The sequence below is a fragment of the Mastigoproctus giganteus genome, chromosome 11, assembly GCF_048544385.1.
Source record: "Mastigoproctus giganteus isolate SK-2022 chromosome 11, ASM4854438v1, whole genome shotgun sequence".
Classification (NCBI taxonomy): Eukaryota; Metazoa; Arthropoda; class Arachnida; order Uropygi; family Thelyphonidae; genus Mastigoproctus; species Mastigoproctus giganteus.
The window spans coordinates 147,662,583-147,675,053 of NC_143585.1; the positions used below are offsets into that span (position 1 = coordinate 147,662,583).

At 38.5% G+C, this 12,471-nt stretch overlaps 1 protein-coding gene across 1 annotated transcript in view; it reads right to left on the reverse strand.

Annotated features, from left to right (window-relative positions):
- Positions 1-483: 483 nt before the first annotated feature.
- LOC150078507 (uncharacterized) overlaps positions 484-12,471 on the reverse strand; it is a 123,267-nt gene continuing 111,279 nt past the window's right edge. Inside the window, exon 5 of the mRNA XM_090384865.1 lies at positions 484-809. Within this exon, the coding sequence (XP_090240991.1) occupies positions 586-809 (224 nt within the window). The 3' untranslated portion in view covers positions 484-585. The remainder of the gene's footprint in view (positions 810-12,471) is intronic.

The window sequence follows — 12,471 nt, forward strand, 5'->3', positions numbered from 1 at the left end:
CATTAGTGGAAAAACAATCCAAAAGATGAACTAGATATGACCTCATTCATATATAAGCAAGCAGTACCATTATGTAAAAATTTATTCCTCAGCATGGAATGCCAAGCGATGTGTACTCAACAAGTACCACTGTCCATGGAACCACTGGTCTAAATGACAAATATGATTATGTGGACCAAATGCTTCCATTTAGTATTATTTAATTAAGAAATATCAGCTATGCATCTCTAATCTATCTTGAATATTCAATTATGTTGTGTAAGTTTTAAGATAAGGCACTGAAGTTTAATTTTTATATATATATATATATATGTAAAATGTTTTTTTATTTGAAAAGTAGAAGCTGTACAGTGTTATTACAGAAATTTTACACATAGCACCACATCCCACTGCAACCAAAGGTAGAAATACATCATATTTACATTAAGTATTTACAACAGTCAAGCTTGATGCATTTTCCTTTACATATGCTCAAGAAATATGACAAACTGAAATAAATCATGCTCACTTTAACAAATTTATGAGTATACACAGGTGACATGATATTTTACAATGAAACTTTTTCATTCAGCTAGTAGCTGAACACTATGCACTAACCCTCCTATCACTACGTATCCTTTGCGATCTGCGTGTTGTGAGCTTTGCTTCACGACACTGCTGACAAAAAAATTTTTCGGGGATATTGTTTCGTCTAATTTTTGCACAGGAAAGATGAACCCACGTGCGACAATCTGAACATTCAATCATTGGTCTTCCGGCAAATGGTTTCATGCAAAAACATGTAATAAGGTCCCATGAGTCATCGTCATCTGTAAATAAAATGATTAAATTTAATAATAAAATTAACTATATATATTTAAAATTATATACAGTATATTTCAATATTTTAGTTTTTCAAATAGTTGCCAGGTGTCTTGTTTTGTCTTGCACAGGCTATTTCAGCTTACTATCCAGTAAACAAATTGATCAAATACCAGAAATGTAAATGCCCAATATTTAGTTTTGTTTCAATGCAGCATTTAAAAAAAAAGTCATCATCAAAATTGAGCTGCTTCCTTTTCTCTTGTTGGAGAACAAGTTCATTACAGAAATTCAATGATTTCAGGAATGAACTCATATAGTAAAGGTCTTTGAGGCTTGTTACAGAACATTCTCTCAGGTATAAAAAGATAGGGCCTGCTATCTGGGTCTGAAACACTGACTGAACTGATATTCTGATGACACCTAAGTCAAGTGGACCAAATTTCAGTGAAGTCCAGTCGTTCTGTGATTCACAAATTCTCTGTTGTTGATGTGAGAGTTTCTGGTGCAAGGGCTACTTGTGCCATATTGCACCTGCCAAAGCAATTGAGGTTACCTGTGAAAACTGTCTGGGGAGCTGTTTGAATTTTTGGACAGAATGGCTTTATTACCTAAGGTGCAGTTGAGTGACAAAGGTTCTTGCAGATTTGAAAGAAGTGCATCAGGCATTGTTGAACAAGTTGCACTCAATGAGTATATGCTTTCCTGCGAGTAGCTTCAAAGCTGGAAATGATACTCTACATTTAGAGTATCATTTCCAGTAAGCAGAAAGAGATGAGTGAGGTGAGCATGACCTTTTCAGGTTTTAGTGGAAACAGCTTATTATTTATTTGCATCTTCAACAAAAGTGTCCGCTGTTCAATCCATGTTTTTGCATGTTGTATCAAAACACAATTTTGTATGTTGTTTTTGTAATCAGAATATGGAACTAAATCATTTAATGAGGCTTTGCTAAATGGATTCTTTGCAGCATCACCTGCACTGTCATTTCCTGGAATATCACTGTGGCTTGCAATCAAAGAGAAGAAAACAGTCTGCTGATGCTCACTAAGGTATACCAGGTCATGTCTTATGAGCTTTAATAAAGGACTGGATGGTGAGTAAGTGTTTTTCAGAGCAAGCTTGATGGCATGGAGCTCAGCAGTATAAGTGCTGCATTTGGCTGGAAGTCGAATTGAAACAATTTTATTAGTGAAGGACAGCAGTTGCACCCACTCTATCGTCAGACTTTGAACCATTAGTGTAGATCTTAGTAAAGTGAAGATACTTTTTGTGTGTGAGCAAAATGTAGCTGTTGGATACAGGTAGCCCTTGATTTATGCCGGGGTTAGGCTCCGGGCACCAAAACGTTTACCTACCCTTTTCAATACTGGAGTTTTTAAAGCTCAGAATTACTTTTTTTTTTAATTAAAAAAGTGTTTTATTTTTAACCTACATAAATATAATAGTATGTACATGTAAATAAAAAATAAATTAATACATACATAAAACATTTTGACAGTGGCATAATGCTGAAGTTTTAGCTGGCTTTTGAAGGTCCTGGTTGAGAAGATTGCCTTTTTTTGAAGAAAGGATCAAGTGTAGATTACCTAGATTTCTTCCTCCTTTCTTTTAGAATTTCAAAATAAAGGCTCAGGGTTGATATGACACCCATTTTAACTGTGGCACTCCTCTCCCAGTCATGATCAATGTCAATAGAGCTCATTAGTGAGGGACTCTACACTTGCAAGAATCCATTGTAGATCACAGGTCTTCATAATTTTTAGAGGGGTGTCTTCTTTCTCTTCCTCCTGCTGTTGGCTAAGTTCTGCAGCTAACTCTTCAAGGTCTTCATTTGAAAGAGTCTCTGCATGACTTTTCAAGAGCTGTAACTTCTTGTGCCAGCCTGCTGATGTCTTCTACAACATTCTGTTGTGGCTCGAATCCTGGGAGAAGTTTACACCACAATCCATTTAAAAAATTGACAGGCTGTGTTAATGTGATTGATGCCCTTCAAGACATCAAACGACCACCAATATTCTCTGATGGACATGTCCAAAGCCTTTACCATTTCTGTAAATGTTTTTTTTTTTTATGTGAACCCCAAACACGAGAGGTATTAGAACCTATAGTACTTAGTACCATGCTTGGGTTGGAGGTTGAGAAGACGAAAGAAGATATTTGTTGACATTGGACTTGAACTTCTGTAGATTGTAATTTTCAGGAAATACGTATGAAGGAAGATGAAAAGTTGGTTCTGTGGATTTGAAGTTGGAGAGTAAATGGATGTTGGTGGCACGTGTTCGGACTGTTTTGAAAGAGAGAGTGGGAATTATAGAAGCCAGTTCAGAAGAACAGTGCCCATGGAAGTATCTGTAGAGGAGGCATGCAGCAGAAACAGTACGTCTATGAGAAAGCGAGTGGAGAGGCTCTGTTAGAGATGAATCATTAATTAACCTAACTGCCCTCTTCTGAATGGAATCAAGAAGCCTGAGAGAGGTTTTAGGGGCACCACCCCAGATGTGGGAACAATATTCCATGGCAGGGTGGATTTGCGATTTATATAGAGTGAGCAGCTGTTTGGAAGAAAAGTAATGCCGAGAGCGAAACAGAAAACCAAGTTTTTTAGATGCAGAGGAAGCAATATTTGTAATGTGCTTGTGCCAAAAGAGATAAATCGGAGTGTCACTAAAGATAAGCATAGGAGCAGAAGAATCCTTTTTGCAAGATACAAGACAAGACTGAGTTTTAGAAGGGTTGAAATCAACTAAGTTGTCTTTGCCCCACTGGAGAATTACCTAAAGGTCGGCATTTAAGGAATTGGTAGCAAATTTTCGAAAAATTGAAGCTGATTGAGCAGGACAAAGTTTCTCAAAATGGAAAGTGGAATGCAATGTGCTATCATCAGCAAAACTATGGATAGGATTTCCAGTCAATGGAAGAAGCTCATTAATATACAAGAGGAAAAGAGTGGGGGAAAGAACTGAACCTTGGGCGTCACCGGCATTAGTGGAGAAGTCAGAAGACAGAGAGCCATCAGAGAGAAAACTGGATAACCATAAGATGGAAGCTTGTTTAGAAGACCTTTATGCCAAACACTATCAAAAGCCTTTGAGATGTCAAGAGCAACTACTTTTGTTTCCCCGAACCTTTCCATTGAATTAGTCCATAAATGGGTAACATAAAAGCCAGAATATCACCAGTGGATCGACACTGACAGAATCCATACTGGTGATCGTTGATCAGACGGAAGGTTTCAAGGTAGTTTAAGAGTTGGCGGTTAATTGATTTCTCCATTACTTCAGAAAGAGTAGAAGTAATTGCAATGGGACGATAATTGGATGGGAGGGATTTGTCACCCTTTTTAGGAACTGGCTGGATATGAGCAAATTTCCCAGCAGAAGGAAAAACACCTTTGGAATAAGAAAGTGAAAAAAGGCGGCAAAGAATAGGAGTAAGTTCATGAGCACAGGTTTTGAGAACACGTGGAGAAATACCATCAGGACCTGCAGCTTTCTTAGCATCAAGATTCATCAAAATAATTCCGATATCCTTTTGATGGAAGACCACAGGAGGCACTGGATGGGAGGTGTTTTACCAAGATCATTAATACATGAGCTGGAAGAAAAATGGGATGCTAGCAGGTCAGCTTTATCCTGGCTGAAGTGACAACAGAACCATCTGATTTGGAGAGAGGTGGGAGCAGAGATGGACAAAAGTTGTGGCCAATAGCTTTGGCGAGACCAGAATGCTCGGCTAATATTAGGGCAAGAAGCAAGTTTTCTACTCTTAGCCTGTTCAAACTCTAGTTTGGACTGATTGATAACTGCTTTGGTGTAGGCAGAAAATGAAACTGAAGAATTAGAAACAAGCCAATTACGATATGCAACATTCTTCTCTTGAACAGCCTTAGAACATTTATTGGAAAACTAAGGTTTAGATAAAGGAAGAGATTTTAAAGTGGAGTGTGGGATAAAGGATTCCATTCCTGCAAAAATAATTTCACTGACACGATCTGAGCAAATGTTGACATCAGAAGTTTTGAAACAGTAATCCGACCAAGGAAAAGAAGAAAGGAAGCCTCACAGGTCACCCCATTTTGCATTCTTGTAATGCCAAACAACACTAAAGGTTCCATCGGAGAAGAGACAATCACCAAGTTGTGATCTGAAGTGCCTAAAGGACCTCTCACTTCGACCGTGTACTTAGAAGGGTTTTTTTTTTTTTTTTTGATTTGGTAGTTGTTGGCGCATCGGCTTCTGTGGCCATATTGCACCTCCCAAGGTTTTTGCAGTACTTTGATCCAAGCCCGAGGCGGGAATCTAACCCGCGACCTTTGGGTTGGGTTGCCGGGCAGGTACTTTACCCACTCGGCTAGCCCGGTCGGCAAGGGTTGTTTGTGAGAAAAAGATCAAGCGTATTGGCTGTATGATTAGAGATTAGGATTGTCTGGTATTCTTGTAGGTAAATGAACAATCTGTGCTAGATCATTAGTAATTGCAAAAGCCTCAGCAGAAGCCAGCTGGAGTTGTGAACATTAAAATCATCAAGGAAAATTACCTCACTGTTAGGAAAGTTGGACTGGAGAAAGTCAAGTTGCAAAGAGAGGAAGTCAAAGAGATCCACGTGATTAGTGGAGTTGGGAGAATGGTAGAGACAACAGATGAATTTGACACAATGAGGTAGAAAGATTTTAAGCCAGAGGAGATCAAAGAGAGGAGATTCCAAATTGCCAAGTCTCTGACGGGGAATATCAGAACGGACATATGCACAAGTACCACCTTTGAGGCGAAAGGAATCATATAGCGAATAATTTGGGAATCTGAGATAAGCAGTACTTGAATCAACCGATAACTGAGATTCTGTCAGAAAAAGTACATGGGGTTTGGCAGACTGCAAGTGGAAATGGACATCGTTGAGATTAGAACTGAGACCACGTATATTTGTGAAATGAATTATGAAGTGCTTGGGAGGTTTAGATCTTTTCGCAAATAAGTTTGCTCTATTAGTTTGACAATTCATGGTGTATTCAATAGTAAGAAAAAGTGGGTGGGACATGCTGTATGAAGTAATGAAATTTTTGGATATGGCATACACGTGGTAAGAATATACCCAGATCCTTGACATAACGTGGCCTCGACAATGCTCCCCACATACACACTACTCGGACTCCCTCCAGTCACTATCTGGCAGAGTAGAGGTAGGAAGATTATACACTAGCTGATCCAGAAGCCTCCTAGAGAGTTACCAATAGGTTCGGTCCAGTGTATTAACTAGCGGCTGGCCTGCGAACACCGTTTTAGAGCTGTACCCTCGAAATGTAAGGAATATTGGATCTAGCCTCGACGTTCATCATAACCTCAAAAGTCATCAATCAAAATGCATGATGGAAGAGATAGGGAAGGGTTGACCGGAACTTAGCTCTGGAGACTAAACATGGGTTCCACCACTTCAAGCCTCCAATAAGCAAAGTGGTGGTATTTCACCAGTTGATGAGTCATCTACCACCTAGTACTGCCTTGTAACATAGAGGGGCGGCGTTCCTCCATGTGGTGTGGGCACCACACCTTGACCCCTGCTTACGTTGGTTCACACCTGGGTGGTCACCCACCATGTACTTGTACATGGAGGTTATACCCAGGATTACTAACAGTCCCACCATCGTGAAGGTGCAAGCAGAGGATTTGGCTTTCACAGACTGTCCAGACTTCGCCGAAATAGGGTCCACTTGACTTGAGTGTCACCCGAATATCAGTTCCATCAGAGTTTTAGACTCCCAGGTAGCAAGTACAGCTTGACTGGCATATCTGAGAGAATGTCTGTGACAACCTCAAGGACCAGCAGGCTATTACCCGCTGGTCCATGGGTTGTAAAATTGATGTTGTATTAGGGGACATGTAGACAACTAACTCTAAGAGGCATTATGAATTCACCCAGATTTGTAGGATGTCCAGGGACATTGTCCAAAAGAAGAATAGTCTTGGTAGGTAAATTTTTGTCATTGCAGAATTTGAGAATGATAGGGCAAAAATAGTTGGTGTACCAATCCAATAAGACTTCCTCTGTCACCCAAGCCTTCTTGTTTGAGCCTTTGAATAATGTGTGGTGTTTCTGAGTGGTACACCAACATTGGCTTCAATTTTAAATTGCCCGACACATTTGCTGCCAACAAAAGTATCAGCCTGTCTTTTGATGCTTTAAACCCAGGAGCAGACTTTTCTTCATGGGCAACGAAGGTTCTTGAAGGCAACTTTTTCCAATAAAGGTCCATTTCATCAACACTGAAAATGAGATCTGAAGGATATTCACCCTCTACTACAGCCTGAAACTGCATGGAATACAGCAGCCGCCTCAGCATCTGCATTTTAAATTGCCCGACACATTTGCTGCCAACAAAAGTATCAGCCTGTCTTTTGATGCTTTAAACCCAGGAGCAGACTTTTCTTCATGGGCAATGAAGGTTCTTGAAGGCAACTTTTTCCAATAAAGGTCCATTTCATCAACACTGAAAATGAGATCTGAAGGATATTCACCCTCTACTACAGCCTGAAACTGCATGGAATACAGCAGCCGCCTCAGCATCTGCACTTGCTGCCTGCTTTAAATCTCATGAACCAGCCCTTTTTAACCAAAAATATTTTATATGCACTGACCACCTTTAAGTCTTCAAAATCATCGACCCAAAGTGTCAGCAATTGCTCCATTTTACTTTGCTGTAACTAACTTGTTTGGCACTTACTCTGGTAGCACTTTGCATCAATTGTTTTATTTTATCAACATTCTTCATGATTGTAGTAATAGTCGGTGGAGGCATATTCATAACCCTACACACATTAGGACAGCTTTCATCCTCCGAATAACCTCCATCTTATTTTCCAACATGATAGATTGACTTGCCTTTTTCGTGCTTTCATTTGCACTAGGATTCATTGAACTTCTTTTAGCAGACATGGTGTCTCTTTATTCTATTAAATTAAGAACTTTATAACACAATTGGCAAAAACTGCACATGGTTAACACTGCTGTATTATTGATTATTATTTAATTTATTAATAGCACAATTAATAAAAAAAGTTAGCGTAATAAATTTCCAACACGTGCAAATGGCATAAACAACAACCAACTGAATGCTTCACCAAATGGACTTTTGCCAGCCACATCCATAAGCGGCTACTTTGAGGGCAGAAAGCTTTCTCTCTAATTGGCTATGATATGGACACACTAATTGCTGATTGTTCTTGATCACATGAACAGTACATGATACATAGAATGGTACTATGCAGATAAGTTTTGTCTGATGATTTTAAACTTTCAATTTATAAAAATAGCCTTGTGTTTAGTGACCATGGCTATTGCAAATTGGACCGGCCCAAAACAAGGGCTACCTGTATTCTATAGCACCTTTTCCCCCAATCATGAGTATCAATTATGCAGATGATTGCTCAAAGTAATCATCTGCATAATTGATGCAGATGATTACCTACACACTTCACAAGGAAGTGTGTGGGTAGTCCATGGGGGATATGGATATTGTGAAGCTGAATATTCTGCAATCTGATACCAGTAGGCCAAATTGTTCTGGGTTTATGTGCATAGTGGGTTGCTCACTGTGGATCGGTGTAGTACTGGTGTAGCAAGTGGTTTTTTTTTTTTTTTTACATAGACCTAGGAACACTTATATGCATGGTTAAGCGAGGGGGGCATATTTTTTGAAAATATGTTGATGTGGCAGACAATTCACAAAACACAGTTCTCAAAGACTTTGCAATGTCTCTAGGAGAAAAGATCACCTTCCTATTCGTAATAGTAATAAAAAGAAAGCAAGTGTATGAGCTTATGTAGCATCAACCAAAAAAAAAATTCATACAACCATTCCCTCTAAAAGTTTGTCCAGTTCCTCCTTGAATTTATTTAAGCTATCAACTTCCACAACAGCTGGAAGTTTGTTCCAGCTGTTGGCTGGAACGAACCAGCTTTAACCACCCGCTGACTAAAAAGGCAAATTTCCACACATCTTTTCTACAACTGTGTTTCCCCAGTTTGAATCTATGCCCCCACTTGTAATCTGAGCAAGATGAAGAATTCCATCAGAGTTGAGACTACTCGATCCATTCAAGGCCTTATACACCTCAATCAGATCACCTCACAGGTGCCTAGTCTCCAGCCACTGCAATTTGCAGAACTTAAGCCTCTCTTGGTAAGAGGATCCCTTCATTCCCCTCACCAATCTTGTTGCCCTTCTCTGTACACACTCAAGTAAATCTACATCCTTCCTAAAATGAGGCCTCCAGACTTGTACATATACTCAAGGTGTGACCTGACCATTGCCTTATACAAAGGGATAATCAACTCCTTTTCCCTGCTAGCAAAATTCCTGTATATCATTGACAAAACCCCCTCAGGACCTGCTCTTGCAGCCTGCCTGCATTGCACAATTACTCCCGGGTCTTTTTCATTTTCTACCACACACTTGGTATGTTCCTCTGGGGTTACTTCTACCCATATGCAGTACTTTGCATTTGTCAATGTTAAACTGCAGTTGCCACTTCTCAGCCCATCTGCCCAAATTTTCTAGATCCTGTTGCAGTAGCACACTGTCATTAACAACCCTGCTAACCTTTGTTATCATCTGCAAACTTCAACACTAAGCCTGCTCTACCTTCATCAATATCATTGATAAACATACAAAACAACAGTGGGCCCAACACCGAACCCTGGGGGACTTCCCTAATAACATTAGTCCACGAAGAGCAGTATCCTTTGATTACCACCCTCTGTCTTCTCACACTCAACCAACACTTATCCATTGTAGAAACTTACCTTTAGTACCACTGCTCCAATTTGTACAGCATTCTTCCATGCGCAACAGCGTCAAAATTATTAAATACGAGAAGGTATTTACCATTTAGCTTCTTTATTTTTTTCAAGATTATTCAGGTATCAGTACCTTCATTGATTGAGGAAGCAAGTATTATCCCCAAGTTTTTTTTTTTAACAAGGTGAGCAGTGGTGGGATATTTGCAGGTGCTACATGCTGCATCTTCTCTCTTTTCACTTTGTTACAATCATCATTCTACCAGTAATTGGTATGCCAATGGTTTCTTATAAGATACTATGGGATGGCAGCTGTTGCACTGGTTAGTATTGCATTGTGATGTGATATTGGTGACAGTGTCAATAGCAGAAAACTCAATGATGTGATCATCAAAAGAGACATAACTGGTAAATTTTGTCCAGTCTGCTTTGAAAGATTTCCACTTTGTTTTTGTTGGTTTGGAATGGGTGGTTATATTTCTACATATCAGCAGATAGTGATTGCTGTTTAGAGGATCAAAGAGCAGATTGAGAGATCTATTGCAGAGTTTGACCAAGTAGGAAAATGGATGTAAGTGGGTGATCAGTATTTAATAATGTCAAATTCTCTCTCTGTCGAGTAGCATTTTAGTAAGTTCACCATGTCTGCCTGAGACTGGAGAACCAGGCAGACATGGTGAACGCATAATGGATGAGGTCTGTTAAAATCTAATATAGTAGGACCCATTCATACGGCAGGTTAGGTTCCAGACCCCTGCCGAAAAGTAGAACATAGCCTTTTTTTCCCCCCACTTGTGAATGCATATAAAAGCCTAATAACATGTTTATACTATCACATTTTAAGTGCACAATAGAGCTAGGCCTAAAAAAACAATACGAAAGTAAAACGAATATATAGTATAACGCATTTCTTGCCATAACATTTTCATCACTCGCTTACAGTGACTAATGAATGTAAATTTGAAAAATGAATATATTTATTGTAGGAAATTCATCATCTTACACATAAATAAATCTTATTCGTTTTGATTATGAAGACTTGGATGAAGCTCTTGCAGGGGTTGGTGTTGCTGTTGATGATTGTTCAAGGCTAGCTGTTGGTGGCTAAGGTTGTGATGGTACTTTCTTAAAGTACGAAAGCAATGAACTTTGCCATCTCCTTTACCTTAGAATGTCTTTATAGCACGCAATACCATTTAGAAGACTTGCATTCACTTTAGAACTTCTTTCGAAAATAGATCAGTCTTCTCAAAAGCTGCCATCCCCCATTTCTATACAGTTGATTGGTTGTCAATTCTGTCACATTTGTAGTGACTTCCTTCACTGAATTTTCAAAGCCTTTAAAATCATCCATAAGTGTGAGAATTAACTTCTTCCAAACACCTTTCAATTTTGCTTCTTTAACTTCCTCCCATGCATCTAATAGTTTTTATACCATCCAAAACTGTGAAGCCTTTCCGAAATGCTTTTAATTTATTTTGTCTCTGTTCAACTACTGTATCACTGTCTAAGCAATTTATAGCCATAGCAAAAGTTCTTAGATAATACAATTTAAATGCTGCAATTACACCTTGGTCCATAGGCTGCAGCAATGAAGTTGTATTTGCTGATAGAAAAATAACATTTATCTCCTTGTACAAGCCAATTAGAGCTCTAGTACGCCAGGGGCAGTCTGCAAAAAGTAAAATCTTAAAAGGAATTTTCTTTTCCTTGCAGTAAACCTCAACTGTAGGCTTAAAATAGTCCGCAAAGCAATTTGAGAAAAGATTGCCTGTCATCCAAGCTTTTAAATTGGATTTATAATAAACAGGGAGGTTAGCTTTTGCATAGTTCTTTAGGGCCCCTAGGATTTTTAACTTGTAATAACCAGCTGCATTAGCCCCTAACAAGAGAGTTAGCCTGTATTTTGCAGCTTTGAAGCCAGGCATTGACTTCTCCTCTCTTGCAATAAAAGTTCTAGACAGTATATTGTTCCAATATAGGGCTGTTTTTGTCCATGTTGAAAATCTGCTGGTTAGTATATCCACCATCTTCAATGATCTGAGAAAGTTCACGGGGATAACTTTCTAAAGCTACTGTATCAGCACTAACTGCCGCACTTTGTTGTGGAGATGGGTTCTTTCCTTAAACCACACATTGCTTAAACCGACCACTGCTAGCTTCGAATTTAAAGTAAGAGGCTTATGACTCTGTTTTTTTTATCGCTAGTACTAACTACACTTAGATGCCATTGTAATTAACACAAAAATATTATCTATAATAACTAAAAAGTTGGAAATTTTGGGTATAGGTAAGGGTGGGCCCTAATATAATAATTAGATTTTTTTTTTTTTTTTTTTTTGCGTAGATTTACATAGGTATATTATTGTAAACTACAAAATATAACTAATAATAAACAATAAAGTAAAATAAAAAGTAAAGAATTGACAAAGAAAGAATCCACATTTCCAACAATTCCTTATAATTAGTTTACTATCTTACAGTATATCATGTTAAATATGTTTTCCATACTAGAGAATTTTTTTGATTCTTAAGAACCATTGTTATGTACAGGTACCTTTTTTTTTTTTTTTTTTTAGAACCTGTAGTACTTATTACCATGCTTGAGTTGAAGGTTGAAAAGTTGAAAGAAGATACTTGTTGACATTAGACTTGAACTTCTGTTAATTGTAATTTTCAGGAAATACATAAGGAAAGTTGTTCCAGAAAACGGAAATTGAATAAATAAATGAGGAAGAAGAAAGGTTGGTTCTGTGAGTTTGAAATTGGACAGTAAAAGAATTTTGACTGGTTGCGGCACGTGTTCGGACTTCTTTGAAAGAGAGAGAGAGAGCAGGAATTATAGAAGCCAATTCAGAAGAACAGTGCCCATGCAAG